The sequence below is a fragment of the Bos indicus x Bos taurus genome, chromosome 8 (assembly GCF_003369695.1).
Source record: "Bos indicus x Bos taurus breed Angus x Brahman F1 hybrid chromosome 8, Bos_hybrid_MaternalHap_v2.0, whole genome shotgun sequence".
In the NCBI taxonomy this organism is placed as follows: Eukaryota; Metazoa; Chordata; class Mammalia; order Artiodactyla; family Bovidae; genus Bos; species Bos indicus x Bos taurus.
The window spans coordinates 81,035,407-81,048,878 of NC_040083.1; the positions used below are offsets into that span (position 1 = coordinate 81,035,407).

A 13,472-nucleotide genomic window follows, 5' to 3' on the forward strand; every position below is an offset into this window, starting at 1 on the left:
GTAATCAGAAATTTTCCAGCAAACAAAAGCCCAGGACCAGACTGCTTTCACAGCTGAATTCTACCAAAAATTTAGAGAAGAGCTAACACCTATCCTACTCAAACTCTTCCAGAAAATTGCAGAGGAAGGTAAACTTCCAAACTCATTCTACAAGGCCACCATCACCCTAATACCAAAACCTGACAAAGATGCCACAAAAAAAGAAAACTACAGGCCAATATCACTGATGAACATAGATGCAAAAATCCTTAACAAAATTCTAGCAAACAGAATCCAACAACATATTAAAAAGATCATACATCATGACCAAGTCGGCTTTATCCCAGGGATGCAAGGATTCTTCAATATCTGCAAATCAGTTAAAGTAATACACCACATTAACAAATTGAAAGATAAAAACCATATGATTATCTCAATAGATGCAGAGAAAGCCTTTGACAAAATTCAACATCCATTTATGATAAAAAAAAAAAACCCTCCAGAAAGCAGGAATAGAAGGAACATTCCTCAACATAATAAAAGCTATATATGACAAACCCACAGTAAACATTATCCTCAATGGTGAAAAATTGAAAGCATTTCCCTAAAGTCAGGAACAAGACAAGGGTGCCCGCTTTCACCACTACTATTAAACATAGTTTTGGAAGTTTTGGCCACAGCAATCAGAGCAGAAAAAGAAATAAAATGAATCCAAATTGGAAAAGAAGAAGTAAAATACTCACTGTTTGCAGATGATGTGATCCTCTACATAGAAAACCCTAAAGACTCCACCAGAAAATTACTAAAGCTAATCAATGAATATAGTAAAGTTGCAGGATATAGAATTAACACAGAGAAATGCCTTGCATTCCTATACACTAACAATGAGAAAACAAAGAGAAATAAAGGAAACAATTCCATTCACCATTGCAATGAAAAAAATAAAATACTTAGGAATATATCTACCTAAAGAAACAAAAGACCTATATATAGAAAACCATAAAACACTGGTGAAAGAAATCAAAGAGGACACAAATAGATGGAGAAATATACTGTGTTCATGGATCAGAAGAATCAATATAGTGAAAATGAGTATATTACCCAAAGCAATCTATAGATTCAATGCAATCCCTATCAAGCTACCAATGGTATTTTTCACAAAACAAGAATAAATAATTTCATAATTTGTATGGAAATACAAAAAACCTAGAGTAGCCAAAGCAATCTTGAGAAAGAAGAATGGTACTGGAGGAATCAACCTGCCTGATTTCAGGCTATACTACAAAGCTACAGTCATCAAGACAGTATGGTACTGGGATAAAGACAGAAATATAGCTCAATGGAACAAAATAGAAAGCCTAGAGATATATCCATGCACCTATGGAGGACACCTTATCTTTGACAAAGGAGGCAAGATTATACAATAGAGAAAAGACAATCTCTTTAACAAGTGGTGCTGGGAAAACTGGTCAACCACTTGTAAAAGGATGAAACTAGAACACTTTCTAACACCATACACAAAAATAAACTCAAAATGGATTAAAGATATAAACGTAAGACCAGGAACTATTAAACTCCTAGAGGAAAACATAGGCAAAACACTCTCCGACATAAACCACAGCAGGATCCTCTATGACCCACCTCACAGAATATTGAAAATAAAACCAAAAATAAACAAATGGGACCTAATTAAAATTAAACACAACAAAGGAAACTATAAGCAAGGTGAAGAGACAGCCTTCAGAATGGGAGAAAATAATGGCAAACGAAGCAACGGACAAAGAATTAATCTCAAAAATATACAAGCAACTCCTGCAGCTCAATTCCAGAAAAGTAAACGACCCAATCAAAAAATGGGCCAAAGAACTAAACAGACATTTCTCCAGAGAAGACATACAGATGACTAACAAACACATGAAAGGATGCTCAACATCACTCATTATCAGAGAAATGCAAATCAGAACCACAATGAGATACATCTCACACCGGTCAGAATGGCTGCTATCCAAAAGTCTACAAACAATAAATGCTGGAGAGGGTGTGGAGAAAAGGGAACCCTCTTACACTGTTGGTGGGAATGCAAACTAGTACAGCCACTATGGAGAACAGTGTGGAGATTCCTTAAAAAACTGGAAATAGAACTTCCATATGACCTAGCAATCCCACTGTTGGGCATACACACTGAGGAAACCAGAATTGAAAGAGACACGTGTACCCCAATGTTCATTGCAGCACTGTTTATAATAGCCAGGACATGGAAGCAACCTAGATGTCCATCAATAGACAGATGGATAAGAAAGCTGTGGTACATATACACAATGGAATATTACTCAGCCATTAAAAAGAATACATTTGAATCAGTTCTAAATAGGTGGATGAAACTGGAGCTTATTATACAGAGTGAAGTAAGCCAGAAAGAAAAACACCAATACAGTATACTAACTCATATATATGAAATTTAGAAAGATGGTAACAATAACCCTATATGCAAGACAGCAAAAGAGACACAGATGTATAGAAGAGTCTTTTGGACTCTGTGGGAGAAGGCGAGGGTGGGATGATTTGAGAGAATAGCATTGAAACATGTTTATTACATATGAAACAGATCGCCAGTCCAGGTTTGATGCATGAGACAGGGTGCTTAATGCTGGTGCACTGGGATGACCCAGAAGAATGAAATGGGGAGGGAGGTGGGAGGGGGGTTCAGGATGGGGAACACATGTACACCCATGGCTGACTCATGTCAATGTATGGCAAAAACCACTACAGTATTGTAAAGTAATTAGCTCCCAATTAAAATAAATAAATTTTTAAAAATTAAAAATGAGAATGCTGCAAATATAAAAAGAATTTTTGCATCTTTGTTTACAGGAGGTATGGTTATATAGTTTTCTTTTCTTGTAATGTCTTTGCCTGATTTTAGTACTAGAGGAATGCTGTCCTCATTGAATGAGTTAGGAAGCATTTCCTCATCTTCTATTCTCTGAAAAGAGATTGCAAAGACTTGGTATTATTTTTTCCTTAAATTTTTGGTAGAATTCACCAGTAAGCTTTACATGCCTCCTGAGAAATCTGTATGTAGGTCAAGAAGCAATAGTTAGAACTGGACATGGAACAACAGGCTTGTTCCAAATTGGGAAAGGGGTACATCAAAACTGTATATTGTCATCTTGCTTATTTAACTTCTATGAGTAGTACATCATGCGAAATGCTGGAATGGATGAAGCACCAGCTGGAATCAAGATTGCAGGGAGAAATATCAATAACCTCTGGTATGCAGATGACACCATCCTTATGGCAGAAAGTGAAGAAGAATGAAAGAGCCTTTGATGAAAGTGAGAGGAGAGTGAAAAAGCTGGCTTAAAACTCAACATTCAAAAAACTAAGATGATGGCATCCGGTCCCATTACTCATGGCAAATAGATATGGAAACAGTGGCAGACTTTATTTTCTTGGGCTCCAAAATCACTGCAGATGGCAACCGCAGCCATGAAATTAAAAGACGCTTGCTCCTTGGAAGAAAAGTTATAACCAACCTAGACAGCATATTAAAAAACAGAAACGTTATTTTGCCAACAAAGGTCCATCTAGTCAAAGCTTTGGTTTTTCCAGTAGTCATGTATGGATGTGAGAGTTGGACTATAAAGAAAACTGAGCACAGATGAATTGATGCTTTTGAACTGTGGTGTTGGAGAAGACTCTTGAGAGTCCCTTGGACTGCAAGGAGATCCAACCAGTCAATCCTAAAGGAAATCAGTCCTGAATATCCATTGGAAGAACAGATGCTGAAGCTGAAACTCCAATACTTTGGCCACCTGATGCAAAGAACTGACTCATTTGAAAAGACACTTCTGACAAAACAGTGGCTCAGGCACTCAGACTTTTGTCCTGTCGTTGTCATACTGTCATTGAAACACATGACGTTTAATGCATGGAAGGTAAAAGAGTGGATGAAGAATTATTCATTGGGTTTTCAAACTAGAATTAATATGCATTATTTCCACCTACATTCCATTGGCAAAATCTTAATCAATGTGGAGCTTAAGAAAGTCCAGATATTTCTTAACATGTGGTATAATGTGCTATAATCTTGGAATTCTAGTCCAAAAAGAACCAAGGTCTGCTAAGGGAGGAAGTATTTTTATGGAAAGCCTAGCAGAAACATACAAACATTTGTTTGCAACAAATTGTGTTTCTTTAAATCTTTTTATGATGAATCCTTTCATTTACAGAATTAAACCTTAGGAATTATTACATATGTTAATTCAATGAAGTGTTACATTTTTATAGAAAACTTACCACTGAGTCAAAACATAAACCTTCATTTGTGACTTGGATGGTTACACCCAGATTCAGGAGGCCAAGAGGTCCTAGATCTCAATAGGTACCACCACTAACTTTTCAATTCTCCAGTTCCAAGGAGGGCTTAAACAACCTTACTTGGGTTTGTTCTGCACACCCAGAAAAGAACACATAGGAGAACTGATGTGGTAACTCCGAGTTCAATGTCTAGATTGCTTGGGTTCGTAACCCAGCTCAGTTGCTTGTTGGCTAGAGACCTTGGGCAGATGACTTCATCTATCGGTCCTCTGGGCTTCCCTGATAGCTCAGTTGGTAAAGAATCCACCTGCAATGCAGGAGACAGCAGTTTGATTCCTGGGTCGGGAAGATCTGCTGGAGAAGGGATAGGCTACCCACTCCAGTTTTCTTAGTCTTCCCTTGTGGCTCAGCTGGTAAAGAATCCACCTGAAATGTAGGAGACCTGGGTCAATCCCTGGATTGAGACAATCCCCTGGAGACGGGAAAGGCTACCCACTCCAGTATTCTGACCTGGAGATTTCCACGGACTGTATAGTCCATGGGGTCACAAAGAGTCAGACATGACTGAGCAACTTTCACTTCACTTTACTCAGTCCTCTATCTCATAATCTGTGAAATGGGTTATTCATAGTACCTAGTTCATAAAGTCATTGTGAAGATTAAATGAGTTATCTAATGTTATAGGCATTAGCTATTATTATTACCATTATTTGGCACAAAACAATGAAAACTTTTTTTTTTTAAGAAAAAGGACAAATATGTTCATTTCTTCTCTATCCACTCAGAATATATCTTGACCCTGTAGCATTATTGATTTAGCATTTTGGTTAGGTAGTGCATTACAGAGCATTTGATGGTGAAAACAGCCATACTTTTTATTTCTATGACTAGGAATGTATGGTGAACAGTCGGAATGTGGTAACACTATGTGAGATAAAAGGTCCAGATAAAAGGCAATTCCATTTGGTGTGGGCTGGGCCCACTCTTCATTTGGCAGCGTGCTTCTTGTATATCTCCAGGAACTCAGTCACATCTTCAGGAGACCCCAAGATGATGGGCGACTTCTGATGGATGTCAGTGGGAACAATGTCCAGCACAGTTTCCTTCCCGGTGGTAGCCATTCCTCCTGCCTTCTCTATGACATAGGCCATGGGGTTACATTCATACAGTAGTCTCAGCTGGAAAACAAGCACAGCATGCTCACACCAGAACATATTACACAGAAAAGAGATTTGTTCCATAGCAAAGTAGTGCAGAGCCGATCCAAGGTAACTGATACTTTCCTTTACCTTCCATGAGGTTGTAAAAGCTCCCCCATGAGGTTGTGTCTAAGACTGAATGGTTAATTTAATCATTTGGTTAAGTTAAGCCATCCATCAAGAGCCAGCAACAGACTGCCTGATGCATGTGAGGCAGACCACCTGGATTCAGGACTGAATGACATTTTGGCAGAACCGATGGTTCCCTTCTCTTTATAGCCCGGAGAATGGACCTAATGAGTGATTCTGTGTGTGTTTTGGATGGACCTTTGCCTATTCTAAAAGCATTTAAAGTCCATGGCAGTGTCTGGCTGCAGACATCTGGAAAGCAGACAGGCTCCTCCAAACAGTATAATATTGTTTGCAACTCTGTACACATTCCTTTTACAATTCTCCTAAGGCTCGAGGGTTGGGATTTAGTATGCTATACATCTTGGCATTTACTTTTAAATGTTAACTTTTTTATTGTATGCATTTTCATGCAGTCTGCCTACTGAGTAGACAGCTTTTCGCAGGTGTTTCCTGACTCTATTTCCATACAGGTGTCAGGGTCAGATCTGCAAAGCTGAAAATAAAAAGGAGGGGAGGAACCTCAATATTTACATTAAGGAACAATTTTTTGAGGCATTAGAGAAAAGTGCTATAAAGCAGGCTAATCACATAGGTTGGGATGTCAGAGGGGGCTATGACAAGAGTGGTGTTTTAAGTAAGTAAGAACATCCTTAGTGAACTGGATGCCACATGCCATAAACAGAGATCTGATCATATCTGAAATACATCAATTTATAACTATCTTATGGGGATCGTTGTTCCTTCGCTCATATTAAAAAAAGGGGGGGTGGTCAAAAGTACACTACTAGAGAAGCAAACACACTGACCCTCTGTGTAGGAGAAAAGTGAGACACCCTTTCACTAGCATGAGCAAGCACAGCGCATCCCGTGGCTTCCAGGAAGCCTGTGGCCATGAGACCAATGCATCAGTAACAGCTCACCTGAAAGCTCTAGGTGTCCCCAGAGATTCTTTCCTTCTATAGAAAGGTATCATTTTCCGAGCAGCATTAAGTTATTTTCAATTTTCTGCCTTTTGAAAAAGCAATCAAGGAAAACCTCTGTGTGGGATACATATGTGATTTGCTGCCTTGGTAATGAGGTTGGACTGTTTCATTTCACTTTATGAATGGAATTCATTTTGTCCAAGCCAAACCACATACCCACTGGAAGCACTAAGCACTTTCAGTCCCCTCTGACCATAACATCTTTACTTATCTTTAGCAACAGAAGGGCTCTCGAGAGATCATTTTTACCTGATATCACCTGACATTAACCAGGACAGCCTTTAATCTAGAAAAGAATATGCCATAGACATCCTTTGCTTCCTACTGCAGAGCATAACAGCTTCTGTGACTCTTCTTTCTTCCTCAGTCAAACCCCCTGGGCTGCAAATGAAATCTACTGCTGCTCCACCACTCATAGGGGATTTATTTACCTTTCCACTGGGGCTTTTCTTGTTAGCTGGATACATAAAGATCCCTCCATAGACTAGGGTGCGGTGTACATCGGCTACCATGGAGCCCACGTACCTGGCGCCATAGGGGGCTGAGTTGTCCTATAACATGAAGACCAGCAATAATTAGGGTTATAGAAAAGAGAGATTTCTTTCTGTCCTCTATGCTTATTCGATTCAGCAATCAAACAGAGCACCTTTTTTGAGATGTGTATTTAGTGATGAAAATCTGTTCCCAAGAAGCAGAAAATGGGAATAATGGAGACAGCCTCTCACATCTCATAGTAGCTCAGCTTACCCAAGGAGGCCCCGAGGAGAATGGGGCAGATTCGGGCTCTGGGGTGGGGCAGGCATTTCGCAAGATCTGGCGGGAAGAAGGATTCTGTGGAGCTGAGAAGCAGGGACAAGGGTGAGGTTTGCATCTCATAGGAGCAGGAACTGCTCAGGCAAAGGAGAAGCTGTCTGCCTTGGGCCCGGGGAGGAGCCTGGTGCCGCTGGGGCAGAGGGCATTTCTAGGGAGAGGTGGAAGGAGAGATGATAAAGCTGGAGAGAGAGCCTGGGAGTCGGCTCCGAGGGCCCCAAGTGCCATACTAATAGCATGTGGGCTTTGTCCTTAGAACTCAGCAGCCTCTAGTGGTGTCAAGCTAGAATAGGACAAAATTGGATTTTCCCACATAGGACCAGCCATTTCTTCTCTTCGTTTTCAGTGACTTGTAACCTCTTTAGAGAGCTACCACAATGGATGCTAAATCTAGAGACAACACAGAAATCCATCCAGTGCCACAGGGCTGGGGCCTGGGGTACAAGAATCACGTTTGTACCAACTGAGATCACGGACCCCAGAAGTGAACATGTTTTATTGCCACGACGTCATTCACCTGGCTGACATGATCGTCCTGATTTTCTTCGGTCAAAAGAAAGTGACAAAGGGGTGATGTCCCAGGACAGGGTTTCCAGTCCCCAGTACCTGAGTGGGAACTTAACCATAGGGGTCAGTGCACAGTGGAGTCCACTTACTTCCACCCCACCCCCCACCTTTCCTCTCCAGGGTAAATCATGAGTCAACACATTTCTGCAAGCTCAGGGGCCATCCCCACCGCCACCACCCCCAGCCCTCACTTACTGGGGGGAACTTCTTCCTCTGGACATACTCGGTGAGGGCAGGATCAAAGTCCTTCGCATAGCCCTCATTGAGGCTGTAGATGCTCCCTTTCTTTTTGATCTTCACATCCCTGTCCACCAAAATGAACTCTCCAATGGCCTGTGAAACAGAAAGGAAAGTGGAAAGATGAGGACGTCTCCTCCAGGCCTACAGGAGAGGGTCACAGATCGGGTTGGGGATAAGGCGGGGCTCGAGGCCTGAGGTCACACCTGTGCTTCAGTATATGCTTCAGTACAAAGAGCTTGGATTTTGTGTTTTCAATTGAGGTGTAATTGACATAACATTATGTTAGTCTCAGGTATACAACATAATGCTTCCATATTTGTGTATGTTGTGAAATGATTACCAGCAAGGGAAATCCTTGGCCTGAGACAGGTGTGCCTTTGGGGAAAAAAAAAAAAAAAGATGAGACTGGAGCTAGGATATCAGGAAAAGGTGTTCATGGTTGCTCTTATCTTAGCTTTCCTGTTTTTGTTCCTGTCTTGATGTCATTTTCCCCGAGTACCCCGAGTTTACCGCATGTATAACTTCCCATGCCTTTGCTCACTGATCTGAAGACTGTTTCTCAGGACTCAAGCTTCCGCAAAGTCCCAGCACTAAGCTGATGCCTTCAGGGCTTAGATTCTTCAATGTTAATGTTAAGTCGCTTCCATCACGTCTGGCTCTTTGAGACTCTATGGACTGTAGCCTGCCAGGCTCCTCTGTCCGTAGGATTCTCCAAGCAAGAATACTGGAGTGGGTTGCCATTTTGGAGATTTAAACTTGGGAAAACAGTGTCACATCACTACTGGAGCTCTGGACTGTTTGGGGCTTCTCCATGTCCCTGATAAGAGAGTGATTGAGGCTCTACCCATCTGAGAAGGAAGTTGCTCCAGAGACAGGTGAGTTAAGAAGGGAGGCCCTCCCATGGACACATCTCTCCCCAGCCACTTATTCCCATAGCAAAGCTTGGTTCCTGCCAATATGGAGCACATTGGAACTAGAGAGGAAGGGAGGGAGGGAGAGAGGAGTGTAGGGAGAGAGAACAGATGAGAATTAACAGTGGTCACTGAAAGGTACCATTGTGAGTGATTCTTTTTTTTTTCCTTTATGATTTTTTTGGTGAAAGTCTAGAAAATGAAGCCATTGCACAAGTGCTCATGAAGCCATGCTTCACAGACACCTCACCCTGGTACCTGGCCAAAGCATCCTACCCATGGAGGGGGTGAGTCTCTTGTACATGAAGAAAAGAGACTGAAAAGCCTTTCGTACTTTAAAGCTTGCTAGAGAAGCACATAAAGCTGTTGCAGTCTTTTGAGCAGAAACTGTCAGCCAAAATAAAATGAAAGCTGTATCCTGATCAGAAGCTCGCCACCCCCACCCCAACCCCTACTCCACAGGCATGGGGAGCAGAGGCTTTGTCAGCAATGGGGAGGGCAGCCAGCAAGAAGGAGGGCAGCCAGCCTGCATGGTTCTTCCAAACACTGAGTGCCCATTAGGCGTGAGGACAGCAAGAGACTATGAAACACACAGAAACTCACTCCCGGACATAACATCTGCAATCTTGAAACAAGAAGAGATTTAATGTTTCCATCAGTTCAAAGGTAATAGAGAAGTCACCAGAAGAATGTCTGGAGAAGAGGTAAACACCCAGCAAGAGGATAAATTCACAGACATCAGTGATTTGGGAAATCAATCCCTGGGGTCAGTGTGAACTTTGCTCTGGGTCTGCCACTGTTTTCCCTGAAATAATGGCCTTTGGAGGCTTGAACTAGTGCATTTCCTTACCCTTGTTTATTTGTTAAGTACCAGTATGCCAAGGAGCCAAAGTCCAGTTGTGCAACAGTGCAGGGACAAAGGCAGCCTGAGTTCCAATTTCTACGACCTGCCACCCACAAACCCTGAGGCCCCACCACCAGCAGCCTGCTCCTCACAGGACCCCAGTAGGTAATGGTACCTAGTGTTCAGTTTGTCAGCAAAATGCACCAAATAAATAAAGTGCTTCATTAAATGTTATCTGAGGACATTTCTAAAACTGAAAGGTATTTAAAAACTCAATTCTTTTTCCCTTGGGACGCTGGACCAAGGGCATACCTACTGAAGATGATTCTATGGAGTCCATATCAAAGGTGGGTTTAATCGGGCAAAGTATTTAAAGAGAGTTCTTTGCCTGGTTTATCTGCTGTGTTAAAACTGTCATCCAACAGAGTAAATAAACAACCCCAATTAATAGACATATGGAAGAAATTATCCTCAAATTAAAATTAATATTCATTAGCAAATGAATATTTTTCATGGTGCCTTGAGCTCCTCTTCATGAGGGAGTTTCCTCTATAAGGTGGACTAAGAAATTATCTTCATTTCCTTATTTCCACTTCCTCGAGCTAGTCTCAGTCTTTCAAAACCACAAGGGTTCACTGAAGGTTTGCATGCACTGAAGCTTGCATTTCATTTGATGTTGCAATGCACATCAAATGAATCTGGGAGCTAATTTTGAAGAAATGAGGCGATCTACTGCTCCAGCTGGGACACCCATTCACCTCAGGAAAATAAACTGGTAATGGAGAGAGTGGGTGGCAAACAGACCATCTATGGGCCCCATCTGGTCTATAAACGTGCTTTAGTTGGCTAGCACAGTGTTTTACACATCCAGAAACCTAACATTTTCTAAAAATCCAGTGTTTCTTGAAACACTGGAAGCCGTAGAAGAGAGCCGCTATTCCTAAGGAGTAACAACCACTGGACCTCCCCAGTTCCCTGCCGCCCCCCACTGCCCTTCACAGTGCCTGCCATCTTGCCCCAGCACACTCCACTCATTCGTGTGGCCTGCCCAGCCCAGCAGGCATCTGAGTCAGCTCAGTAATGTCTGCCCTAAAGAATTCATTGTGAAACAAAAACTCCCTCTTGTGCTCTGGACAGACACCATTTGTCACCTCAGTAATCTTCTTATAATGTACACATATGGTCCATCCATCTCTCTACCCTGCTTCCCCACCCCATTGTCTCGGTCCCTCCATGGGTCTCATCTTCCACCTTTAGGAACTGACTCCCACCGCCACACACACAACAGACACTCACAGCCACCAGCCAAGCACCTGACTTTGCCCCCCACTCCGGGATCTCTCACCGGGTCCAGCATGAAGCAGTTGACTCCATTCGCCATGGCCAGGACCAACATAGTGGCACTGCCATAGAGCGCATAGCCAGCAGCCACCAGGTTCCGGCCTGGCTGCAGAGCGTCCTTCTCAGAAGGGTCATCTTTCGAAATCTAGGACAAGAAAGAAAACAAAACATCTTTGTTTTGCTGTATTGTGGTTCTTTTTGCAGTTCCTCCCTTAGCAAGATGCATTATCAAGGTGCTCTCCTAATGAAATAGGGCATCTTCTTGGATGGGGAGGGGGGCGGGGGCAGGGAGGAGGGCTTCCTCCACACACCAGTCATATCCTGATTGTATTACCACAGCGACCTTCCCACCAAAACCCAAATTTCCTGCATCTGGATCCATCTTTCCAATCTGAGTTCTCCTTCAATCTTACTAATTTGATATTCCTTCATTTCTCCATTATCACTCTCAAAAAAAGAGCATGCCTCCATGCCAGCGCCCACTAATTTAATCTTATTACAGGCATCAATGTCTTTCCCTTGCCTACTCTATCTTTATTTAAACAAATTAAAACTGGGCTGCACGGCTACCAGTCTGGCGAGGAAATCAATTTCCTGAGTTCCTGCCAGTTGTGGCACATACTCCAGTGAGCAACATGCTCCGTAGTCACACAAAGAAATTCTCAGAAATACAGACACTATCTCTCCAGGGTCATTACCATGCAGGACAATGCTCTCCATGTTTTTAACCATTACCCACAGTAAAAAATACATTTTATACCACAAACCAGTACCAATACAACTACAAAAATTTAACAAAACAATACTTAAACTTAGAACATAACATCTACTCTAATCTCCTTTGTTTTTCATTAAAAACACAGCCCACTGGGTCAGTGCCTCAGTTTGTTCCCTAATACTAAGGAAAGGAAGAACTTAAGGGCATGGCTCCTAAGCAATGGTCACTAATAATTATCTTCTTAACAACTGGCTTCTATGGTCCTCAAAACAGCCGCAAACAAATCTTTCTGCTTGAAAATTCTCTACTTGAATTTAAACAGAAATGAAAATGAGCAGTTTCTGCAAATTTCATTTATTCTTTCCCAACCACAGATTCTAGGGCTTGAGAATAAATAAGGGAATTCATATCATGATACTGGAGATGGAGGTCACCTCAGCAAACACATTCCTGGTAATTTTCCCTATAACTTTTGAATGTATGACCCAGAGTCCATGTACCTCAGAATCACTTGAGATGTTTATTTAAAATGCAATTCTGGGCCTGCGACCTAAACTTACTAATCAGATTTTCTAAGGTGGGCCCTGGGAATCCGCATTTTACCATGCACCATAGATGACTCTCGCACTGAAGCTTAAGAACTACTCATGTAAAAGGAAGAGTCACAAAAAATCACCTCTTTCCTTTTTTTTCTCGTATCTCCAAGCTTTGTATTTAATAGTTTTCATCTAGACGGTTGGTTGGTTTCTTGGCTGGTTGGGTTGGGCCAAGTTATTTGCTTTAGTTTGGTTTGTATTCCCAGGGTAGTACTTTGCAGCTAAACACAGACTAAACACAGTACCAAATATTTGAGTTGTTTTCTCAAACTCCAAATTTTAAGTGCACAGCCTTGAAACCAGTGATATAAAGGGAAGAAAACAGGCAGGCTGTAAACATCTCCTCTATAATAACTACTTAACACTGCAAGTATAGCACAAAATAGAACAAAGTCAGTATGTAAACAGATGGAAGCCCCTGGAGGCTTGGAGTAGTCAGTTCTCTACCAAGAAAAGTCCCTCAGAGAGTCACCTCATCCAGAATCATCCATGTCTGCCTGTGGCACAAGAAAGAACAAACTTGTTCTTGGTTAAGAATCTATCTGCCAATGGAGGGGCTACAGGTTCAATTCCTGGTTCGGGAAGAGTCCATATGCCTCAGAGTAACTAAGCCCATGTGCAACAACAAAAAAAGTCACTGCAATGAGAAGCAAGAGCACCACAACTGGAGAGTAGCCTCTACTTGATGCAACTAGAGAAAGCCCTCTTGCAACAATGAAGACCCAGCGGAGTCAAAAATTTAAAAAAAAAAATTTTTTTTTTAAAGAATGAACCACTTTTCCCTGAAATACTGTCATCAAATAATCTCAACCCTTCAACTTCCTTGCGTGGA

The 13,472-nt window shown here is 41.9% G+C and overlaps 1 protein-coding gene across 1 annotated transcript in view; it reads right to left on the minus strand.

The window, feature by feature from the left end:
- Positions 1–4,166: 4,166 nt before the first annotated feature.
- Positions 4,167–13,472, minus strand: part of FBP1 (fructose-bisphosphatase 1) — a 31,786-nt gene continuing 22,480 nt past the window's right edge. The window contains exons 4-7 of the mRNA XM_027550175.1: positions 11,331–11,471; positions 8,186–8,323; positions 7,045–7,164; positions 4,167–5,477 (exon numbers count right to left, since the gene is read on the minus strand). Of these exons, the coding sequence (XP_027405976.1) occupies positions 5,286–5,477; positions 7,045–7,164; positions 8,186–8,323; positions 11,331–11,471 (591 nt within the window). The 3' untranslated portion in view covers positions 4,167–5,285. The remainder of the gene's footprint in view (positions 5,478–7,044; positions 7,165–8,185; positions 8,324–11,330; positions 11,472–13,472) is intronic.